Genomic DNA, 25,643 nt, shown 5'->3' with positions numbered 1-25,643 from the left:
TAGTAGAGATGGGGTTTCACTATGCTGGCCATACTAGTCTCAAACTCCTGACCTCAAACGATCCACCCACCTTGGCCTCCCAAAGTGCTGGGATTACAGATGTGAGCCACTGCACCCAGCCCTGTTTTGGCCTTTAAAAGTGTTAGGATTACAGCCATGCACCAACATACCCAGCCTCAAAGTTAACTTCTAAACTCAGAATTTTCTTTAGATTATCAGGCTAAAGACAAAAAGCAAAAAACAAAAAAGATAAATAACAAGCTCCAATTAGATTTTCTTCACAGTGGTATGGGTTAATCACTTTATGTGCTTTCTAGGATTAAGTAAGCATATTATGGAGTTATATTTCTTCCCTGGAGAAAGAAGTTAAAAATACAGAAAGGAGGAGGAACAGAATGAACCCTAAGGTAATAGACTCGGTATTATTGAGGGTGTCAATATGAACTAGGTATGTTTGCTTATGTAAGAGGATTATAGTTTTTAATCTATCCAGCCATCTATACAGATATAGATATGGGCAGATATAAAATTATGTGAGATGCACACATGCACCCCCCAAAAACCATGTATTTATTAAAGTACATCCATCCACAAGGAAATTTAAAAAAAAAAATACATGCACAACCAAACATGTATTTCTCGTTTTATTTTGTTTTTTTGAGACAGAGTCTCGCTCTGTCGCCCAGGCTGGAGTGCAGTGGCACAATCTCAGCTCACTGCAAGCTCTGCCTCCTGGGTTCACAACATTCTCCTGCCTCAGCCTCCCGAGTAGCTGGGACTACAGGCGCCCACCACCACGCCCAAGTAACCAAACACATATTTCTTAGCTCTGTCTGATGAGAAAGTGTAGAAGCAATGACACCCAGGAGTAATGAGCATATCTAGCATAAAGACTGTATAGTTTCTGGCTGGGTACAGTGGCTCATGCCTGGAATCCCAGCACTTTGGGAGGCTGAGGTGGGCGCAACACATGAGGTCAGGAGTTTGAGACCAGCCTGGCCAACATGGTGAAACACCATTTCTATTAAAAATACAAAAATTAGCCGGGCGTGGTGGCAGGCGCCTGTAATCCCAGCTACTTGGGAGGCTGTGGCAGGAGAATCGTTTGAACACAGGAGGCAGAGATTGCAGTGAGCCGAGATCGCACCACTGTACTCCAGCCAGGGCGACACAGAGAAACTCTGTCTCAAAAAAAAAAAAAAAAAAAGACTGTAGTTTATAAATACCATTCTCTACTAAAAAAATTACAAGGGCTCCTTTGAGAAATTGATTGATTCCAGGACTGAATCAAAGGAGGTATACGAAGGGTCTGAAACACCTTGTGCCAGAAAACAAGGAAGTGCTCAATGAATGATAGGAACATATTCAAAGGACAAAGGACACAGCTGGATTGGATCCCACTGAAACAATTTGAGCATCAAAATAATGATAACCCAAATGAGGTAACAATGCACTGAATATATTAGCAATCCATGAATCCATACTGATATAAACACAAACAAATAACAAACTGGATCCAAGAGAAAGTTCTTCTTTACGGTGGAACTCCAACTAATAAAATGTGGAAGTAACAGCAAATTTAGAAAATCATAATCATATTGCAACTGCAATAGTAATAACTGTTTCAGGAAAGAATCAAACTAGTGAGTCAAAGTTTTATGAGAAACAGGATATTTACAATGTCATGGCTAGGCACAGTTGCTCATGCCTGTAATTCCAGTGCTTTTGGTGGCCAAGGTAGGAGGACCACTTGAGGCCAGGAGTTCAAGACAGCCTAGGCAACATAATGAGACCTCCATTTCTACAAAAAATTTAAAAATTAGCTAGGTATGGTGGGGCATGCCTGTAATCCCAGCTACTCAGGAGACAGAGGTGGGAGGATTGCTTGAGTGCAGGAGTTCAAGGGTGCAGTGAGCTTTCACTGGCCACTGCACTTCAGACTGGGTGACAGAGCAAGACTCTGTCAAAAAAATAAATAAATAAAATAGAATAAAATAATAAAATAAATACAATGTCTCAAAGTATTTTACCATAGGACATTATTTAAACAAAGGGAAAAAATAGTAACATGACAATGAAAAAATCTGGCAGATACTCCTCAGACCTAATGATGAAAGCTGACATCACCAGTAATAGGACAAATAGACATCTTATGCCTATGTTATCATACAGTTAGAAGGATACTACTCTGACCCAAATCCGTAAGTTAAATTTAATTATGAGGCACATTCTACAAAGTAACTGGCCTATAATCTTCAAAACTGTCAATGTTGTGAAAGACAAAGTCTGAAAAATTGTTGCGGATTAAATACATCCAAAGAGACTTGACAAATAAATGTAATCTGTGATACTGGCTGGAACTGAATCAAGAAGAAAAATATTTTCCCCCTTTACTATAATGGATATAAATGAAAAAATATTAATAACTAGAACAGGGTCTCTGGATTACATAATAGTATGAGACAATGCTCGTATCTTCACTTTGATTACTGTACTGTGGTGTTTTCTTTCTATCTATCTATCTATCTATCTATCTAGATATGTATATATAATGTTTTTGTTTTTAGAAAATACTGCAGCCTTTTAGAGGTAAAAAGCATCATGTCTATAACTTATCTTTAATGGTTCAGAAAAAAAACAGAGAGAAAAAAGGTCAGGTATGGTGGCTCACACCTGTAATCCCAGTGCTTTGGGAGGCCAAGGCAGGAGGATCACTTGAGGCCAGGAGCTCGAGATCAGCCTGAGCAACATAGCAAGACCTTGTCTCTACAAAAAAAAAAAAAAAAAAAAAAAAAAAAAAATTAAAACAAATTAGCCAGCTGTGATGGCACATGCCTGTAGCCCTAGCTACTAGGCTGGAATGGGAGAATTGCTTGAGTCCAGGAGTTTGAGGCTGCAGCGAAGTATGATTGTGTCACCGGCACTCCAACCTGGGTGACACAGCAAGGCTCTGCCTCAAAAAAATCAAAAATAGGATGGGCGCGGTGGCTCACACCTGTAATCCCAACACTTTGGGAGGCTGAAGGCGGATCATCTGAGGTCAGGAGTTCAAGACCAGCCTGGTCAACACGGTGAAACCCTGTCTCTACAAAAATACAAAAAAAGGTAGCCAGGCATGATGGCAGCTGCCTGTACTCCTAGCTACTCAGGAGGCTGAGGCAGGAGAATCACTTGAACCTGGGAGGCTGAGGTTGCAGTGAGCCGAAATCATGCCATTGCACTCCAGTCTGGGCAACAGAGCGAGACTCTTGTCTCAAAAAATAAAAATAAAAAATAAAAAATAGGCTAGGTGCAGTGGCTCATGCCTGTAATCCCAGCACTTTGGGAGGTTGAGGCAGGTGGATTACACAAGGTCAGGAATTCAAAACCAGCCTGGCCAACATGGTGAAACCCCAGCTCTACTAAAACTACAAAAATTAGCTGGACATAGTGGTGTATGTCTATAATCCCAGCTACTGGGGAGGCTGAAGCAGGAGGATTGCTTCAACTTGGGAAGCGGAGGTTGCAGTGAGCCAAGATCACACCACTAACACGCCAGCCTGGGCGACAGAGCAAGACTCCGTCTCAAAAATAATCAAATTTATTTATTTATTTATTTATTTATTTATTTATTTATTTATTTATTTTTAAAGAAAAAGAGAGAAAATGAGGGGCCAAACAGGGCCAAAGTCTCTCCGTGAGAGACTAAAACATCCAATGTACTCTACAGAGTGTTTTTATTTTTCCTCCAGGAAATGGAACAATGAGCTTGACAATATTAAAACAGATGACAATTAGGCAGAAACAAACAAACCAGGGAGAAAATAATCAGAAAGGCAGCATCCAATTTACAAAAGGAGTACATGTACAAAATTTGTAAATTCTCCAAGAGAAATAATATTATAAATGATGGCTAACTTGCCAGGGAAACCTTTAAAAAAAATCCTAAATTACAATATTATGTACTATGCAAAGAGCTTGGGCCTCAAATCTTGTAGTATACCTGAATCAAAGTCCTTTTCCTCTGCCCACAAAAAGTACTCAACAATCTCTCTCATGGGACTACATGCATGTGCCACCACACCTGGCTAATTTTTATTTTTGTTTTGTTTTTTGAGACAGTCTCGTTCTGCGCCCAGGCTGGAGTACAGAGGCATGATTTTTTTACAGTCTCCACCTCCTGGGTTCAAGTGATTCTTCTGCCTCAGCCTCCCGAGTAGCTGGGATTACAGGTGTGTGCCATCATGCCCAGCTAATTTTTGTATTTTTAGTAGAGATGGGGTTTTATCTTGAACTCCTGGCCTCAGGTGTTCTGTCTGCCTCGGCCTCCCAAAGTGCTGGGATTACAGGTGGGAGCCATCACGCTCAGCCTAATTTTTGTATTTTTGTAGATACGGGGTACTACTCTTTAAGTTACAGCTTATTTGTCTCATTTCCTGGGAAGCATTTTCTGTCTAGGTTTAAAGCTCTACATGTGAGATTGCTCTAATGACCTAGGCAAAACCTCTTTTCTAGCTCTATATTGATTATTTCCAGGCCTGTTCTCTCTACTGCCCTGTGAGCTCCTTGAGGACAGTGATTGTTTATTTCTATTTCCAGCATAATGCCTGGAACATTGTAGGCACTCAACAAATGTTTGTACCCACATTAAACTTTAAGGAAAGGTAATTTCATTATTTCTATACATCTCATGTCCCTCGTAAAGAACATCAGTTGTCATCCCACATAGAGAACTCTCCTAAATGACTCAATCTGTTTGTCTCTTCATTAAATAAATAGCCCTGCACTGTAATGGTTTGAATATTTCTATTACTAGTTTTTGTATTTTATACTTTTATATTTAATCCATTTGGCCTGCTACAACAAAATACCTCAGACTGGGTAATTTATAAACAGCATAAAGTCACTTTATGGTGTATAAGTAAAAAGTAGAACCAATAGTAACAATACATGCCTAACAATTTTATAGCATTTACTATGTGCCAAGCACTGTGTCCTCAATTAACAGCAAGCATATGACAGAACCCAGGTAGTCAGACTGCAGAGTCCATGTTCTTAACTATTAATGCTTTTCAAAGGAAGGAAAACACAGACTTAAATTTTTCCACACCTTCAACTCCTAGCATTTAAACCGAAGGAAAGGCTACAAGAAATCTAAAACATTGTGTGTGAGCTTCTCTGAAATGAATATGAGATTGCACATGTACAGAAAAGAGTTAACACAGCAAGCCTAAGAATGCTATCTTTAGAAATGCCTGCTTGCAAGGTTAGCCCCTGAATGGCACCTAAGCCGCTGGATTTTGGAAGGGTTCCTACCATTCACTGATGAGCTTCTCTAATGGACAATATTTCACATGTGTCGTCACAACTTGTTGCTGGAGGAATTAAGGGCACCCTGTATGATTCCACTGGGAAAGGACCCTCGGAGCTTGCTTCTGGTTTCCTGCATGCACCTTTCCCCTTTGTTGATTTTTCTATCTTTTCTCTTTTTTAAGACAGAGTCTCGCTCCATGCCCAGGCTGAAGTGCAGTGGGGGCGATCTTGGCTCACTGCAACCTCCGCCTCCCGTGTTCAGGCCATTCTCCTGCCTCAGCCTCCCGAGTAGCTGGGACTACAGGCGCCCACCACCACGTCCAGCTTATTTTTTGTATTTTTAGTAGAGACAGGGTTTCACTGTGCTAGCCAGGAAGGTCTCGATCTCCTGACCTCATGATCCGCTCACCTCGGCCTCCCAAAATGCTGGGATTACATGCATGAGCCACTGAGCCAGGCTGTATCCTTTCTTATAATAAACCATAGTTTTGTGTATGACTACATGATGAGTCCTATGAATCCTCCTGCACATCACCAAGGACCTGTGGATGGATCTAGGGGACCCCAACACAGTATGAATTGCTGCCTTTTTCCTTTCTTTTTTCTTTTTTAAGAGATAGGGCCTAGCTATATTACGCTGGTCTCTAACTCCTGGCCTGAAGCAATCCACCTGCCTCAGCCTCCCAAGTAGCTGAGATTATAGGCATGAGTCACCACACCTGGCTCTCTACTTACTATTTTAGACAAAGAAAAAAAGTTCAGCTAATCCATTCTTTCCATTTCAGTTCATAAAGTTCATCTCTTACCCATTTACACAGATATATTGGTCACATTATAACCCAACACCAGAAGAGTTGAAAAAATGAGAAAAAAATTTCATATTCTTTTTTACCTCAATCCTTTAATCAACTGCCTGTTTTTCCTTCTGCGGCTAGTGAGCCTTATCTCTCCATTTCCCAGGCATTGTGAAGACTCTTTCTCTAGCTGTGCAGCTGCAAGGTCACTAGACAGATAATCTCAAGTCGTAAAACATGTTGTTCCTTAAAAAGTAAGAAATGATGTAATGCATGTCTTAACTGAATAACTGTCCTTGTTTCTCGCTTCTGTAATATGCATCCCCCTGCACAGATCTCCCCCCGCCCCATGAAATGCTTAAAAGATAGCCTGACTCTTTGTTCGAGGCTCAGTCCTTTGGATGTTAATCCAACTGGGTCAATGCACCTAAATAATTAAATAATTCCTCCTCAGCCCCTCGGTCTCTCTGATTCCTTAATTATCCTGCTGCACCATCTCTACTAAAAATGCAAAAAATTAGCCGGGTGTGGTGGCACATACTGTAGTCCCAGCTACTCAGGAGGCTGAGGCAGGAAAATACTTTGAACCCAGGAGGCGGAGGTTGCAGTGGGCCGAGATTGCACCACTGCACTCAGCCTGGGCAACAGAGCAAGATTCTGTCAAAAAAAAAAAAAAAAGGATTTTTTGAGAAACAACTTACTTCACAGTAGCTCTTGGAAAACACAGTCTTTGTCTTAGAAACATAGACGTTCATTTTTCAAGTGGTACACCTAAGTAAGTACATATGGTTTTGCTCTAAGAAGTAGTACTGTCAATCTTGCTAACTGAATTTCATATTATGCAAACAGTGGATTCCAGCTTGTTAAACCAACCATTAATCACAAACTTTGTTTCAATAGGGAAGGAAGAGAATCAGTATAAAAGGGGAAACAGGCTGGGCGCAGTGGCTCATGCCTGTAATCCTAATACTGCGTGCGGCTAAGGGGAGAGGATTGCTTGAGGCCAGAAGTACAAAACCAGCCTGGTCAACAAAGTGAGACCCCATCTCTACAAAATGAAAAAAAAAAAATTAGCCGGGCATAGTGGATCATGTGTGTAGTCCCAGCTACTCAGGAGCTGAGGAAGAAGATCAATCATTTAGGCCCCTGAATTTGGGACTGCCATTATCATCCCACTGTATTCCAGCCTAGGCAACACCCGCCTTGGAACGGAACGGAACGGAACGGAACGGAACGGAACAGAACAGAACAGAACAGAATAGAATAGAATACTAGACTAGACTAGACTAGAATAAAATAGAGGAACCAAGAACACTCGCTTAAATTATTGGTAATTTGGCTATAAGCACTGCAAATACATGGAAATAATATGGTCCTAGAAACACAATTGTTTTTGTAGGTTAATATATGTTTGATGAAATGATATAATATGTAATTTAACATCTAAACAAACCAAATGTGTATTTATTAAACTGCACTTTTAAAAATAGCCAATACAAAGAAACTCAAGACAAACACAAATTTAAAAGACACAGAAAAGCTGAGCAACAAAATAAGCAGTGAGGGTAACAATGTAACTCACAGACTAAAACAAATATCCATGAGTCTATAGTATAGATAACTATAAATAGAACAGATGGGAAAGCTCTGCCTTACAGCAGAATTTCAATTAATGAAAGTAGAAGGCTGGGGGTGGTGGCTTACACCTGTAATCCCAGTAATTTGGGAGGCCAAGGTGGACAGATCACTCAAGTTCAGGAGTTTGAGACCAGCCTGGCCAACATGGTGAAACCCCCACCTCTACTAAAAATACAAAAATTAGCCCGGTGTGGTGGCGCAGGCCTATAATCCCAGCTACTCGGGAGGCTGAGGCAAGAGAATCACTTGAACCTGTGAGGCGGGGGTTGCGGTGAGCAGAAATTGCACCATTGCATTCTAGCCTGGGCAACAGTGTGAGACAATGCCTCAAAGAAAAAGAAAGTAGAAAGAATTGGGCAGACAGAAACCAACACAGTAGCAAACTCCACAATGTTAACCTTCATATAACATGATGGATGTTAAAAATAATAAACAAAAAAAACGTAACAATGTATAATGTAGTCTCAATGTAGCTCTAGTCATAGTAAATTTATTCATTACAAAGAAGAACATAATTCTGCAGTGGATAAGCTGAAAGATACCACCTTAACTAAGTGACCGAAGTTAGTATCACCAGTAACAAGCATAATTGACATCATGTACCTCTTGTTGATACATGGACAAGGGTATACCATCTCTACAGTATACTTATCAAACTGCATAACTTGAATTTAATTATGAGAAAACAAGAGTAAACATCAGACAAAGCTAAATTCAGGATATTATATTTTAAAACTGACTAATATTCTTTAAAATTATCAAGGCTGGGTACAATGGCTCATGCCTATAATTCCAGTACTTTGGGAGGCTGAGGTGGACAGATCACTCAAGGTCAGGAGTTTGAGCCCAGCCTGGCCAACATGGTGAATCCCGTCTCTACCAAAAAATACAAAAACTAGCCAAGTGTGGTGGTGCACACCTGTAGCCCCAGCTACTCAGGAGGCTGAGGCAGGAAAATCCCTTGAACCTAGGAGGTGGAGGTTACAGTGAGCCGAGATCATGCCACTGCACTCCAACCTGGGAGACAGTGAGACCCTGTCTCAAAAAAAAAAAAAAAAAAAAAGACCAGCCTGGGCAACACAGTGAGACACCATCTGCCCCATCTGTATAAAAAAAATAAGAAAATTAGCCAGGCCAGAATTTAAGAGTAGCCTGAGTAACACAGCGATACCCCATCTCTACGAAAATTTAAAAATTAGGCAGGTGTGGTGGCATGTACCTGTAGTCCCAGCTGCTTGGGAGGCTGAAATGGGAGGATCACTTCAGGCTGAGAGGTCAAGGCTGCAGTGAGCTGTGTTTGCACCACTGCAGTCCAGCTTGAGTGACAGAAGGAGACTTTTCTGTATTCAGCAGGAAATCCTGCTGTATTTCCTGCTTCTCTGTTGAAGCTATGGATAAAATCTTGTTCTTAGAAGAGCAAGGAGGCATAACAATTTAATGTAATGTGTAATCCTGGACTGAATCCTGTGCCAAAAAAAGAATGCTACCGTACAGTTGAAGAATTTGAATAAGATTTGTAGATTAGTTCACAGAGCTTTTTTTTTTTTTTCTTTTTTTTGAGTCTTGCTCTGTCACCAGGCTGGAGTGCAGTGGCATGTGATCTTGGTTCACTGCAACCTCCACCTGCTGGGTTCGATTCCCGTCTCAGCATCCCAAGTAGCTGGAACTACAGGTGCGTACCACCACGCCTGGCTCATTTTTTTTTTTTTTGTATTTTAGTAGAGACAGGGTTTCACCACGTTGGCCAGGATGATCTTGATCTCCTGACCTCGTGATCTGCCTGTCCCAGCCTCCCAAAGTGCTGGGATTACAGGCATGAGTCACTGCGACCGGCCTTTTTTTTTTTTTTGGAATGCAGTCTCATTTTGTCACCCAGGCTGAAGCGCAATGGCACTCACTGCAACCTCTGCCTCCCCAGGTTCAAGCGATTCTCCTGCCTCAGCCTCCCAAGTAGCTGGGATCACAAGTACCCACTGCCACCATGCCCAGCTAATTTCTGGGGTTTTTGTTTGTTTTTTTTGAGAGGGAGTCTCGCTCTGTTGTCAGGCTGGAGTACAGTGGCGTGATCTTGGCTCACTGCAACCTCTGCCTCCCGGGTTCAAGCGATTCTCCTGCCTCAGCCTCCCGAGTGGCTGGGATTACAGGCACGTGCCACCACGCCTGGCTAATTTTTGTATTTTTAGTAGAGATGGGGTTTCACCATGTTGGCCAGGCTGGTCTCAATCTCCTGACCGTGTGATCTGCCCACCTCAGCCTCCCAAAGTACTGGGATTTTAAGTGTGAGCCACTGTGCCCATCCAACGGTCCTGTTTCAATGCTAATCTCCTTTTTCTTTTTCATGTCATAAGTTTATTGACAAACATATCTAGTATGCCATACGAGTTAGAGTTTGATCCATTTCCAGGGGCTACATCTCTTAAAATGCTCTTCGTATCTGTTAAATGGATGAACTGAAACATCCTTATGATTTAAGCAATTAGTGTCTTACTAGAAGAAGGGTGTAGCAAATGCTGATCCAAAGTACAGCCACATCTTAGCTAGTAACGCCCACTTGGTTTCCACTGAAAATGGCAAATTCTTCCCAGGACCCTCCTCATAGTGGCTCCTACAGACCACAGAGGTTGTGAACCTCCGGATGCTCTGGCCCAACATAGCGCTGCTGGAAGCTCTGAGAAAGGCGCAGAGACCGAAGACGGATGAAATGGCAGCACCTCACCAAGACCTTGTTTTCACAACCTCATCCCCCTGTGCTCAAGGACCGAAAGGAAAGATGGGAAATCTCAATGTTAATTTCCTGATTTTGATAACTGATATTGTTGAGATATAAGATGTTAATTGAGAAAGCTGAAGTATAAATTCTCTGTCCTATTTTTAGAACATTTTGTTCAAGTATGACACTATTTCAAAATGAAAACTTAAAAATAAGAACATCTAAAAAAAAAAAAAAGATACAGAAAAGCCTACTGAAAAGTCAGTTTTTCTTATCTTCCTACTACCCAGTTATCCTTCCCAGAGGCATCTACTGTTCCAGTCATAAAAACCACATATTTTAAAGTAATTTTGAACCATTACTTAAACTTTTAAAGATATATTAAACTCAACGAATTTTTTAAAATTACAAATGCCCCAAAGTGAATTTATTAAAATTTATGCTGACTAATTGTTTTCTATCTAGTAAATGTCAAAGATATCAAAAAAGCCTCTGTGCTATTTGGCTTTAATTGTTTAAACAAATTTTGCTTTTTTTTTTGGTAACATGGCAAGGTTTCATCATGGGTTTTGAACAAAATTTCAAAATTTCAACCAACTATTTTACATACTTAAACCAATGTTTTGTATACTTAAATACATTCATAAGTATTAAGTGTTTGGTGGTATCAAATCTGTTTCCTTCCTTTCCAGGATATTAATTTCACTTGGCATCCAATTGAGGAAGGACTTGTTTCCAACATTAAGTTCAGAATTGGTTGTTTGGATTTCAAGTTCATTTCCCCCATAGAAATTATATAATAAATGGTAGTTAGATTCCCTGATTGGCTTAGAAAGGAACCAATTTAACCTATAATATATATAAGAGTTATTCCAATATAACACATATAAATTCAAATCAAGTTCTCAATGATAAAAATGTTGCTATAGATAAAATATCTCCAATGTTCCAACTTGAGAAAACAGACACATATCTTCTTTCAGATGAGAGGCAGAGGTCATGCCGGAAAATCGTTACATAACTCTACATTGTAGTCCACGTTGAAGACTGAAGAGTACAGGCAGAATTAAGGAGAGAAGGTTCATATGTGACTGTGTGTTCATATGGTACCTACAGGACTGTTTACATATGTTCATATACCCCTCCCATATACTTCCTCACTCCATCACTATTAGGCTTGGACATGTGACTCGCTTCAGGCAATGGTATATAAGTAATGTAATATTATATATAATATTACATTATATAATTTTATATATTATGTATAATATATATAATTTATATTATAATATAAATGTAAGCTGTATCAAAGATCACTTAGATGACCTGGCTTGGTATGTCGTACACCTGTCCTCAGTCTTGGAGAAAAAAACCACTGAGATTTATGACTTGTTTGTGATAGCAAAGTCTGGTTGATTTAGAAGTCTCTCCTCATCTAACTTCACTTGTAATGTCATCTGTGTGGTAATTGTGCACCTTATAGTTCATCAACATGTACTAGAGTGAGGTTAGAAATGATGACAAAAGCTAGAAAGAACACGAGTAGGCAATGCTACAGTCTAAAGAATTTCAGAAAATGTTATCTATAGTACCCTCATCTCTTTGATGGATTTATTTAATTAAAAGGCTTCCTACTGCTCCCCACTCCTATCCCGCAATTTGGTCTTTGCATGGTAGTCAGACTAATTATTTAAAAACAGAAACCAGTTTATGTATTTACGTTATACCCCTTCTAATCATGAGGGGTTTTGTAGGCCATGATATGGAATTTTGAGTTTCACGGTGAAAACGAAAAACTCTAGAAGTAATAAAAACTAAAAATGTAAACCATAACACAGTAGGGCCAGTTACCAGACTCAAGTAATTTTCCTAAATCTTAGTGAAGCTTAAGTGAGCGACTGTAGGCCGGGTACAGTGGCTCAAGTCTGTAATCCTAGCACCCCGAGAGGCCGATGTGGGAGGACTGCTTGAGCCCAGCAGCTCAAGACTATCCTGGGCAACACAGTGAGATTACCTCTCTCTACAGAAAATTGAAAAAAAAAAAAAAAAGAAAGAAAAAGTTAGAGCCAGGCGCGGTGGCTCACACCTGTAATCCTAGCACTTTTGGGAGGCTGAGGCAGACAGATCACAAGGTCAGGAGATCAAGACCATCCTGGCTAACACAGTGAAACCCTGTCTCTACTAAAAAATACAAAAAACTTAGCCGGGCATGGTGGCGGGCACCTGTAGTCCCAGCTACTCGGGAGGCTGAGGCAGGAGAATGGCGTGAACCCGGGAGGCAGAGCTTGCAGTAAGCTGAGATTGCACCACTGCACTCCAGCCTGGGTGACAGAGCGAGACTCCATCTCAAAAAAAAAAAAAAAAGCCAGACATGGTGACATGTGCCTGTAGTCCCAGCTACTCAGGAGGCTGAGGTGGGAGGACTGCTTGAGCCTGGGAGGTCGAGGCTACAGTAAGTGCAGTAAGCCATGATTGTGCCACTGCACTCCAGCCTGGGTGACAGAGCAAGACCCTGTCTCAAAACCAAACAAACAAAAAACCTACGTTACTGTACATACAAGAATAAAGGGAAAATATGTACATAAAATCATATTAGTACAAGTTGGAACAGAAAAAGTTGGTACTAAATTTTGAAATATCTTGACTGACATCTAAAAAATGTAGAGTAAGATTGTTCAAAGCAATCAAATTTAAAAATTCAGATACAGATACTATACATATATGAAAATTAGCAAAAAGTTAAAAAAAATTTAAACAGACAAATATGACATACACACAAAAAAACACCATAAAATTAGTATTCAGACTCACCGTAACAGGAGTTCTTTGGGAAGTTTTTTATTGATTACAGCTTCATCACTATTTGAGAACATCTGCGAAAACAAAATCATAGTGTCAAGTGTTACTTAATATTTTATTACAGAATGTTCAACTCAATAGTTTAGAGGCAATGCTCTCAGGAAAGAGGTAAAAAAAAAAATATAGTGGGTATCATAAACCAAAGTCATAATTTTGGAGACTCTTTAAGATGAAAAAGATCTTTGAGGCATTTAATTCATTCCCTGTCTCCAAAGAAAAAGAACTAATAGCAGTCAGGATACATTAAGTACCAGATACTGTTTCAGGTGTTTTCACATATTAATGGTTTTAATCTTCATACCATCCCTATTATCTTCACTTTACAGATAGGAAGGTTAGTTACCGAAGGTCTACTGCTCAGAGGCCGGGCACAGCAACTCACATCTGTAATTCCAGCACTTTCAGAGGCTGAGGAAGGTGCATTGCTTGAGCTGAGGAGTTCAAGACCAGCTAGGCAACATGGCGAAACTTTTTTTTTTTTTTTTGAGACAGAGTCTTGCTCTGTTGCCCAGTCTGGAGTGCAGTGGCATGATCTCAGCTCCTGCAACTTCTGCTTCCCAGGTTCAAGCGACTCTCCTGCCTCAGTCTCCTGAGTAGCTGGGGTTACAGGTGCGTGCCACCATGCCCGGCTACTTTTTGTTTGTTTTTGAGACTGAGTCTCACTCTCACCCAGGCTGGAGTGCAGTGGTGCGATCTCGGCTCACCGCAACCTCTGCCGCCTGGGTTCAAGCGATTCTCCTGCCTCAGCCTCCCGAGTAGCTGGGATTACACAGGTGCCTGCCATGGCACCCAGCTAATTTTTGTATTTTTAATACAGTCGGGGGTTTCACCAACTTGGTCAGGCTGGTCTGGAACTCCTGACCTCGTGATCCACCTGCCTTGGCCTCCCAAAGTGCTGGGATTGCAGGCAAGAGCCACCGTACCCAGCCAACATGTCCAAACTCTGTCTCTACCAAAAAACACAAAAAATTAACCATGCATAGTGGTGTGCGTCTGTGGTCCTAGCTACGTGGGAGGCTGAGGTGGGAGGATTGCCTGAGTCAGAGAAGTGGAGGTTGCAGTGCGCCGAGATCACACCACTGCATTCTAGCCTCAGCGATAGAGAACCCCTCTCCAAAAAAAAAAAAAAAAGGTTTACTGCTCAGCTCACATCACTATGCAGTGACTATTTTAATATGCCATTAAGAGAAGGTGACTCCCCAAACTTGGCTCACATTTACTTGTTCAAGGAGATGTTCAGAAATCTGGAATAGAAACTATTCTCTTTTGGCCGGGCACAGCGGCTTACACTTGTAATCCCAGAACTTTGGCAGGCTGAGATGGGTGGATCACCTGAGGTGAGGAGTTCGAGACCAGCCTGGCCAACATGGCGAAACCCCATCTCTACTAAAAATACAAAAAAATTATCTGGGTGTGGTGGCACACGTTTGTAGTACCAGTTGCTCGGGAGACTGAGGCATGAGAATCACTTGAACCCCAGGCTGCAAAGCTTGAAGTGAGCGGAGATGGCGCCCCTACACTCCAGCCTGGGTGACAGAGCAAGACTCCATCTCAATAAAAATAAAAGTTAAAAAAGGAAAATATTCTATTTCATGTTTATATATTGTACAGAAAACCAATAGTGCTTCATAACTGCCACCATAGCATTCTTCATGCACTCAAGTGATCATTTAACAAAATAATCAAATTACTCACAATGGGTACTTTTAATGAGAGCCACCATTTTTGCCACAAAGGAGATCATGACTATAAGCTTGTCTAGTAAGCTATATAAAAAATCAAATACCATACACAATCAAAAGCCCAGTAAAAATGGCACATACACATGTGACCAAAGCTGAGAGAAATATGTTCCATCGCTGCTATTAAGTATTGCAGAAATTCCTCTTAAAGTCATGCAATAAACATTACTGAATACCCTTTCAGGCACTTTTCTAGACAATGGGATAAAAAGAAAATAAGACACTATCTCTGTCCTTAAGAAGCTCTTGTACTACAATGAAGAAAACAAAAGCAAGCAAATAATTTACTAATTACTATAGATAGATGACAAGAGATATAAGAGAGAACAAAGAATGGCACAATGAATTCTACCTGGATGTGTATCTAATTTGAGTCTTAAAAGGTGGCCAGAAATTAGCTGGGAAAATAAAATGGAGTCATACATGAAGATCCTGGTATCTCATGGAGATTCAAAGTAGAAGTAATGAAGAGAAAGCAGATATGGTAGGGAAGTCACAGATAAAATGCACTGCTCCTCAATCTCATTTAAAGAATAATTTTACTACTGATTTTTTTTTTTTGAGACAGAGTTTCACTATGTTGCCCAAGCTGGAGTGCAGCAGCACAATCTCAGCTCACTGCAACCTCCACCTCCCAGGTTCAAGCAATTCTCCTGCCTCAGCCTCCTGAGTAGCTGGGATTATGGGCACCTGCCACCACACCTGGTTAATTTTTGTATTTTTAGTAGAGACGAGGTTTCACCATGTTGGCCAGGTTGGTTTCAAACTCCTGAGCTCAACGGATCCTCCCGCCTCAGTGTCCCAAAGTGCTAGGATTACAGGTGTGAGCCACCGAGCCTCGCTAAGTATTTTCTAATGATTACAATAACCTACGTTCCAGATAAATGGAAAGCTCTGTGAGGGCAGGGAGCATGCCTGTTATGTCTGCCATATTTTCAGGGTTGTGCACAGAACCTGACACAAGGTAGGAAATCAATAAATCTACCTCTGGGCAACATGGCAAAATCCTCTCTCTACAAAAACACAAAAATTAACCAGGCATTGGCTGGAAGTGGTAGCTCATGCCTGCAAGCCCAGCACTTTGGGAGGCCAAGGTGGGAGGATGGCTGGAGCTCAGGAGTTCAATACCAGCCTGGGCAATACAGTGAGATCTCATCTTGAAAAAAGATGTAAAAAGATTTATAAATAATAAATCAATCAGATGTGATGGTGTACACCTGTAGTCCCAGCTACTTGGGGGTGCTGAGGTGGGAGGATCACTTGAGCCCAGGAAGTCAAGGATGCAGTGGAGCATGTTCACAGCACTGCACTCCAGACTGGGCGACAGAGTGAGATCCTGTCTCAGAAAAAAAATATATATATAATAATAATAATAATAATGGTTTATTAAATGGATGGTGGGACTACACCATGAAGGAAACCTGTATACAGGTTAGAAATGTGAAACAACACCATAGGGAAGAGAATCCTAAAGACACTGAACTCTGGACTAGTAGCAAGGAAATAAAATTAGGAATCCATTAAAATTATGGTCCAAGTAAAAGATGATACAGGTCTCTGTAAGATTAACAGGGACAGTGAAATGAAAAGAAACTGGAACAAAGATTGTTAAAAAAGGAACAATACTTCGTAACAAAAAGTTCAATCATTTAGCAGGTTTCAGTGCAACAGACTGACTACTAGAAATGCTAATGACTGACAATTATATATTTTTCATTATACTTTAAGTTACAGGGTACATGTGCACAACGTGCAGGTTTGTTACATATGTATACATGTGCCATGTTGGTGTGCTGCACCCGTTAACTCGTTAACTCGTCATTTACATTAGGTGTATCTCCTAATGCTATCCCTCCCCTCTCCCCACATCCCACGACAGGCCCCGGTGTGTGATGTTCCCCACCCTGTGTCCAAGTGTTCTCATTGTTCAATTCCCACCTATGACTGAGAACATGTGGTGTTTGGTTTTCTGTCCTTGTGACAGTTTGCTCAGAATGATGGTTTCCAGCTTCAAACATATGTGTGTATGTGTCTTTATAGCAGCATGATTTATAATCCTTTGGGTATATGCCCAGTAATGGGATGGCTGGGTCAAATGGTATTTCTAGTTCTAGATCCTTGAGGAATCACCACACTGTCTTCCACAATGGTTGAACTAGTTTACAGTCCCATCAACAGTGTAAAAGTGTTCCTATTTCTCCACATCCTCTCCAGCACCTGTTGTTTCCTGACTTTTTAATGATAGCCATTCTAACTGGTGTGAGATGGTATCTCATCGTGGTTTTGATTTGCATTTCTCTGATGGCCAGTGATGATGATTATTTTTTCATGTGTCTGTTGGCTGCATAAATGTCTTCTTTTGAGAAGTGTCTGTTCATATCCTTTGCCCACTTTTTGACGGGTTTTTTTGCTTATAAATTTGTTTAAGTTCTTTGTAGATTCTGGATATTAGCCCTTCGTCAGATGAGTAGATTGTAAAAATTTTCTCCCATTCTGTAGGTTGCCTGTTCACTCTGATGGTAGTTTCTTTTGCTGTGCAGAAGCTCTTTAGTTTAATTAGATCCCAGTGGTCAATTTTGGCTTTTGTTGCCATTGCTTTTGGTGTTTTAGTCATGAAGTCCTTGCCCATGCTTATGTCCTGAATGGTATTGCCTAGGTTTTATTCTAGGGTTTTTATGGTTTTAGGTCTAGCATTTAGGTCTTTAATCCATCTTGAATCAATTTTTGTATAAGGTGTAAGGAAGGGATCCAGTTTCAGCTTTCTACATATGGCTAGCCAGTTTTCCCAGCCCATTAAATAGGGAATCCTTTCCCCATTTCTTGATATTGTCAGGTTTGACAATTACATTTTTTAGGAGGAAAAAAAAAAACCAATCCCTCCTCAGAAGGCAGTCTTTCAAAACTAAACCATTACATTTCTCTCTAAACAAGGTTGGGTTCGTCTCTTTTATTTTTTATTTCTTGGTAGAGAGAGAGTCTCACAGGGCACATGTTCTCAGGATCTCCTGAGGGCTGTGTCACACACACACAAAAGATGGCGTCTCAGCCGAGTGCAGTGTCTTGGCCGAGCACAGCGGCTCACGCCTGTAATCCCAGCACTTTGGGAGTCCAAGGCAGGTGGGATCACGAGGTCAAGAGATCGAGACCATCCTGGTCAACATGGTGAAAGCTAGTCTCTACTAAAAATACAAAAATTAGCTGGGAATGGTGACACACACCTGTAGTCCCAGCTACTCGGGAGGCTGAGGCAGGAGAATCCCTTGAACCTGGGAGTGGAGGCTGCAGTGAGTCGAGATCATGCCACTGCAGTCCAGCCTGGTGACAGAGTGAGATTCCGTCTCAAAAAAAAAAAAAAAAAAAAAAAAAAAGATGGAGTCTCATTATGTTGACCAGGCTGGTCTGAAACTCCTGGCCTCAAGTGATCTTCCTGCCTCAGCCTCCCAAAGTGTTGGGATTACATAAGTGAGCCACTGTGCCCAATCAGGTTCTTCTAATGTTCTTAAATAACATGGTTTCGAAGATACTGTATCGCTATCGTCATTATTCTCTGAGTGCACTCACAGGCACTAATACGCAAAGTTGTAATGTGTTTACATGTTCTTACTTTTGAGACAAGGTCTCACTCTGTTGCCTAGGTTGGAGTACAGTGCTCCTATCATAGATGACTGCAGCCTTGACCTCCGGACTCAAACAATGCTCCCCCTTCTGCCTCCTGAGTAGCTAGGACTACAGAAATGTGCTACGCTTAATTTTTGTATTTATTGTAGAGATGGGATCTCACTATGTTGCCCAAGCTAGTCTTGAACGCCTGAGCTCAACAGATCCTCCTGCCTCAGCCTCTTGAATTGCTGGGATTAGGCTGGGCACAGCAGTTCATGCCTATAATCCCAGCACTTTGGGAGGCTGAGGCCAGCAGATCACTTGAGGTCATGAGTTTGAAACATCCTGGCCAACATGATGAAACCTCATCTCTACTAAAAATACAAAAATTAGCCAGGCATGGTGGTGGGTGCCTATAATCCCAGATACTTGGGAGGCTGAAGCAGGAGAATCATTTGAACCCGGGAGATGGAGGTTGCAGTGAGCTGAGATCAGGCCACTGCACTCCAGCCTGGGGAACACAGCGAGACTCTGTCTCAAAAAAACAAACAAAAAAAAAACAAAAAAAACAAACAAAAAACAAACGCTGGGATTACAGGTGCAAGCCACCATGCCTGGTCAGAATTTTCCATAGTGGTGTCATGTTAGCACTCAAAATCTTTCAGATTTTGGGCTGAGCCAAGTGACTTGTGCCTATAATCCCTGTACCTTGGGAAGCTGAGGCAGGAGGATAGCTTGAGACCAAGAGGTCAAGGATGCATCAAGCAGTGGTTGCACAACTGCTCCAGCCTGGACAAAACAGTGAGACCCCACCTCTGGAAAAAAAAAAAAAAAAAGAAAATTCCGTATCTAACCTCTTGTGATAAGTCACAGTCAAGATGCAGTCGAGGCCGGGCGCGGTGGCTCAAGCCTGTAATCCCAGCACTTTGGGAGGCCGAGGCGGGTGGATCACGAGGTCAGGAGATCGAGACCATCCTGGCTAACACAGTGAAACCCCGTCTCTACTAAAAATACAAAAAACTAGCCGGGCGTGGTGGCGGGCGTCTGTAGTCCCAGCTACTCGGGAGGCTGAGGCAGGAGAATGGCGTAAACCTGGGAGGCGGAGCTTGCAGTGAGCCGAGATCGCACCACTGCACCCCAGCCTGGGTGACACAGCGAGACTCCGTCTCAAAAAAAAAAAAAAAAAAAAGATGCAGTCGAGGCCGGGCATAGTGGCTCACGCCTGTAATCCCAGCACTTTGGGAGGCTGAGGCAGGCGGATCACGAGGTCAGGAGATCGAGACCATCCTGGCTAACACAGTGAAACCACGTCTCTACTAAAAATACAAAAAAATTAGCTGGGCATGGTGGCTAGCACCTATAGTCCCAGCTACTCAGGAGGCTGAGGCAGGAGAACGGCATGAACTCGAGAGGCGGAGCTTGCAGTGAGCTGAGATTGTGCCACTGCACTCCAGCCTGGGCGACAGAGTGAGACTCCATCTCAAAAAAAAAAAAAAAAAAAAGATGCAGTCAAAACTTTGTTTCATGCACAAAAAATTATTTTAAATATTCTATCAAACACTCAATCTACTAGGACTATGTCTAACCCAAATCCACAAAAAGTAAAACTTAATCATTTTAATTTTAGAAAACAAAGTATTAAATGCCACATCTCACCTAATAAGGCACTATGTTCACTTGAATATACATAATAATGGAAAATAAAAAAACGTTATATGTTGTTCACACGACTTCTACAATTTCACATATAAAACAAAGAAGCGTCAGGCATGGTAGCTCACACCTGTAACTTTGGGAGGACAAGGCGGGCGGATGAACTAAGGCCGGGAATTCGAGACCAGCTGACCAACATGGAGAAACCCCGTCTCTACTAAAAATACAAAATTAGCGAGGCATGGTGGTGCATGCCTGTAATCCCAGCTACTTGGGAGGCAGAGGCAGGAGAATCGCTTGAACCTGGGAGGCAGAGGTTGCAGTGAGTGGAGATCGCGCCATGGCACTCCAGCCTGGGCAACAGAGCTAGACTCCTTCTCGAAAACAAAAACAAAAAAAGAAGCAAAAAAAAAAAAAAAAAAAAAATCACAGCAGTTAATTTCCTCCCTTGCTTTTGTCTATATAAACTAAGAATGCTGCTGCCTCTGTAGGAGCATTAAAGTGAAGGGAAAAAGAAACAGCACCCTGGAACCATTTGGAAAATGCCATTACGTGTAAGATATCTGTCCAGATTGGTATTTCCCTCCCCTTTCTTCTGCACATAAGTATCCTAACTCCAGCTTTGTAAGAAAGAACCAGATTAGTGGTTAAGAAGGGATGGTCCCCTGAGCATGAGTATCAGCATCAACCCGGAACTTAAAAGAATTGAAAATCCTCAGGATTTTCCCTACACCTGTAGAATCAAAGACTGGGGGTAGGTGGACAGGACAGAAAGTGGGGCAATCTCTATTTTAACAAGACCTCTATGTGATACCGATGTACCCTAAAGTTTAAGAACCAATAGATCAGATGAAGTAGATTCAGGATCTCAAGAGAAAATAACACATAACCAGAATATTATCACTTGAAGTGACACAGCAATAGACATTAGAAAATAATCCTAAAGCCAGGCACAGTGGCTCACACCTGTAATCCCAGCACTTTGGGAGGCCGAGGTGGGCAGATCACATGAGGTCAGGAGTTCGAGACCAGCCTGGCTAACATGGTGAAACCCCGTCTCTACTAAAAATACAAAAAATTAGCAGGACGTGGTGGTGCACGCCTGTAATCCCAGCTACTCAGAAGGCTGAGACAGGAGAATTGTTCGAACCCGGGAGGCAGAGGTTGCAGTGAGCTGAGATCATGCCATTGCACTCCAGCCTGGACAATGAGAAATTCTGTCTCACAAAATAATAATAATAATAATAATCCAGCCGGGTGCGGTGGCTCAAGCCTGTAATCCCAGCACTTTGGGAGGCCGAGACGGGCGGATCACAAGGTCAGGAGATCGAGACCATCCTGGCTAACATGGTGAAACCCCGTCTCTACTAAAAAATACAAAAAAAACTAGCCGGGCGAGGTGGCGGGCGCCTGTAGTCCCAGCTACTCAGGAGACTGAGGCAGGAGGATGACGTGAACCCAGGAGGCGGAGCTTGCAGTGAGCTGAGATCTGGCCACTGCACTCTAGCCTGGGTGACAGAGCAAGACTCTGTCTCAAAATAATAATAATAATAATAATCCTAAAAGCAGACACAATAACACTAGATGTTTTCTAGGAAACCCAAATGGTTTCTGCTCCTGTTCATGCTATTGTTTATAAAACAAATATTTCACAAAAGCAATAGAATATGTGTTTTACATATTTTACTATTTTATATTTCAGTTGAATCCAAACTCTAGGTTTCTCATTCAAAAATATAAAAGGAGTCAAAACAATTTAGATAAAGGCTACAACAAATTACAATAATCTTGTGAAGGATTTTCAATGTAACAGTTGTAGAGGAAATAACTACTCAAATGTTTAACATTCTTAGGTGTAATCTGGTTTTATATTAACACGGGACGTATCATGATATATTTCTGTAATCTATCTATAAACAATTACAAGGAAGCAATCAGCAGAAAAACATGGGAGTAACTAGATTCTTCTCTTCTTATTGTTTCAAAGGACAGTATCACCTAAACATGCAAGCAGACACTGCAATAGCCATGACTTCTAGAGGTAGAATGTTCTTAAATATATTGGTTTTTAGATTTCTAGGGGTAGAATGTTCTTAAATATATTGGTTTTTAAAAAGCGAAGCAACATGGTTTGTATACAATAATATACTGTTGATTTATATAAAATTATAATTGTTTTTCTATAACTTACATAGCTGAGGAAACAACTTTGAAGCCACTTGTTCCAATTTAGAATTATATCATCTAATAGAATTACTGAATATTAACAGCTTGTATGCGTGTGCGCACACGCACGCACGCTATTATTTTTGCCTTTCCTATCAGTTTTTAAATCTCAGTTTGACGTATTCGAGGGATCTGTTTACTAACATAATACATTTAATTTAAATGCTTAGTAAATAAACAGGACCCAAGAAACCACTTCAGGAGGCTCTAAAACCAGCGGTTGGATGGAAAAGGGCCAACAGGTTGAACAAAGAAACCAGGAAAGAGCCAGACGCAGTGGTGTGTGCCAGTAGTCCCAGCTACTCGGTAGGCTGAAGGGGAGTATCACTTGATCCCAGGAGTTCAAGTCCGGCCTGGGCAAGATAACGAGACCCCATGTCTGAAAAAATACATTAAAAAAAAAAGGAAAGAAATGGCCAAGCACAGTGGCTCACATCTGTAATCCCAGCACTTTCGGAGGCTGAAGCAGGCGGATCACTTGAGCTCAGGAGTTGACTAGACTGGCCAACATGGTGAAACCCCGTCTCTACTAAAAAATACAAAAATCAGCCCGGTGTGGTAGCGTGTACCTGTAGTCCCAACTACTTGGGAGGCTGAGGCATGAGAATCGCTTGAACCCAGGAAGCAGAGGTTGCAGTGAGCCGAGATCGCGCCACTGAGCTCCAGCCTGGGCAACAGAATGAAACTGTCTCAAACAAAAAAAAAAAGAAAGAAAGAAATACTTGTTCAACAGTGACCCCTACTGCTTAAATTAAATCTACCAAGTACTAAAGTAGATTTAAATTAAATCTACCAAGTACTAAAGTAGATTTAATTTAAATTAAATCTACCAAGTATAAGATCTGACCTTAATTATTCAAGCTTTACAGATTATATACAGAATTCCCAATTTTTAGCCAGCACATGGCTGTGTGGGAAGACTATTCCCCTTGCAGCTAGGCATGATTCAGTAACTAAGTCTTGACCAGCAGGTTGTAAGAAAAAGTGCTATGTACAATTTCAAGAGAGTACTTAAAGAGAGAGGGTATGCCCTTTTTCTTTCTCCCTTTCTTAATTCTGCTGCTTAGAATAGGATTAGGATGCCTGGAACTGCAACTTGTATCATGAAGTTGAAGGCCACAGTTTCAAAGACAAGCAGAAAACTATAAAAAGTCTGCAGATGATTGCAGGCATACCATGCCAGCAAAAACTGTCTACATCTGGACTTCATGAGAGAAAATAAACATAAATATTTAAGCCAATTTTAATTTGGGTCTCTGACATATGCAGCTAAACTTACTAATACACAGGCAGCTAAACTTACTAAAATATATGCAGCTAAACTTACTAAATCCCCCCTTATCAGTAGTTTTCCTTTCTACGGTCCATGGTCAGCCACAGTCTGAAAACAGGTTAAAGAGACATTCACACAACTTTATTACAGTATAGTGTTATAATTGTTCTATTTTATTATTTTTGTTAATCTCTTACTGTGCCTAATTTATAAAGCATACCTTATCATAGGTATAAAAGTATAGAAAAAAATAATAGTATATATAGGGTTCTATACTATATGCAATTTTAGGCTTCCACCAGGGGTCTTGGAACATATTCCCCATGGATAAGGGAGACTACCATACTTTTTTAATTTTTTTATTTTTTTGAGACAGAGTCTCGCTCTGTCACCAGGCTGGAGTGCAGTGGCGCAATTTCGGCTCACTGCAACCTCCGCCTCCCAGATTCAAGCGATTATCCTGCCTCAGCCTCCCAAGTAGCTGGGATTACAGACACGCGCCACCACGCCCAGCTAAATTTTGTAGTTTTAGTAGACACGGGGTTTCATCATGTTGGCCAGGATGGTCTCTATCTCTTGACCTCATGATCCACCCGCCTCGGCCTCCCAAAGTGCTGGGGTTACAGGCGTGAGCCACTGTGCCCGGCCTATTTTTATCTTAAAAATGTTTCACTTTTCAAGATGAAGAGTTCTGAAGATTTCTTGTACAACACTGTGAATGTACTTAACACTACTGAACTGTGTAATGTACATTTAAAAACAGTTAAGATGGTAAACATTATGTTACATGTATTTTACCACAGAAATTTTAAAGGCACAAGTATTTTCGCATTCTAGCATCTGTGAAATCAGGATCCATCTTACAATTAAAAATCAAAAGCATCTGTGTATAAAATAATGTTCTAGTTTATAATTCACGGCATCTTTTATTTAATGATATATAGTGAAATCTAACCAACAGGGGGAAAACAAATAAGATAGCACCTGAGGACCATTTGCTTCTCCTCAGACAAGCTCTTGCTTTTTTGTTCATGCTATTTTCTTTAGAGTACCTGTGCAATGAAACCTGACTACTCCGTCAATACAAAGAGATTAATGTCCACTGCACTTACTACCTATTCCATGATGTCTTTCTCAATCTCATTAACTGGATGTGACTGTTCCTTCTCCTATGAAACCTCAAAGCATCCCAAAGCTCAGAATACCAGTTCTACGTTGGTGTTACCAGACTGCAAGCTCTGAGAGGAAAGGGACCTTGTCTGTTTTGTCACCACAATATAGTCAGCAACCCACACAGTGCCTAGGAATCGCTGAATCAATGAATGTTATTTATATGTCAGGAATCTGGAAGTACTCTAATCCCTCCCCTCTTTTTGACTGTAAATTCCCAGCAGCCTTTTGTGGCTTTTTCATGATGTATCTCTATAGCAGACTGCCTTGCAAAAAAAATGCAATAAAAATACTTAATACATTGAATGTTACCCAATCAGCAAATACGATATGAATGATAGCACAACAGACAGACTGAATTATACTACAACAAATAAAATATCAATTAAAATATTTGAAAAAACAAAATTTTGGAGATCCAGATTATAGTCCATTTATTTCAAGGGATATTCACCACATAAAATTTCTTGGTTTTTTTGTTCGTTTGTTTTTGAGACAGAGTTTTGCTCTTGTTGTCCAGGCTGGAGTGCAATGGCACAATCTCAGCTCACTAGAACCTCTGCCTCCCTGGTTAAAGTGATTCTCCTGCCTCAGTCTCCCAAGTAGCTGGGATTACAGGAATGCGCCACCATGCCCAGCTAATTTTTTATTTTTAGTAGAGGCGGCGTTTCACCATGTTGGTCAGG

At 41.2% G+C, this 25,643-nt stretch overlaps 1 protein-coding gene and 1 pseudogene across 4 annotated transcripts in view; both read right to left on the bottom strand.

Moving 5' to 3' along the window:
• The window catches only part of FBXL20 (F-box and leucine rich repeat protein 20), a 156,049-nt gene that overhangs the window by 76,718 nt on the left and 53,688 nt on the right, over positions 1-25,643 (bottom strand). For all 4 annotated transcript variants that reach the window (XM_008012873.3, XM_008012872.3, XM_008012870.3 and 1 more), the window contains exon 2: positions 13,246-13,307. In XM_008012873.3, the coding sequence (XP_008011064.1) occupies positions 13,246-13,307 (62 nt within the window). The remainder of the gene's footprint in view (positions 1-13,245; positions 13,308-25,643) is intronic.
• On the bottom strand, positions 3,572-11,628 carry LOC119622096 (cytochrome c oxidase subunit 7C, mitochondrial pseudogene; annotated as a pseudogene).

This window comes from Chlorocebus sabaeus, chromosome 16, assembly GCF_047675955.1.
Source record: "Chlorocebus sabaeus isolate Y175 chromosome 16, mChlSab1.0.hap1, whole genome shotgun sequence".
Lineage (NCBI taxonomy): Eukaryota > Metazoa > Chordata > Mammalia > Primates > Cercopithecidae > Chlorocebus > Chlorocebus sabaeus.
This window is presented reverse-complemented; position numbering and strand designations above follow the sequence as displayed.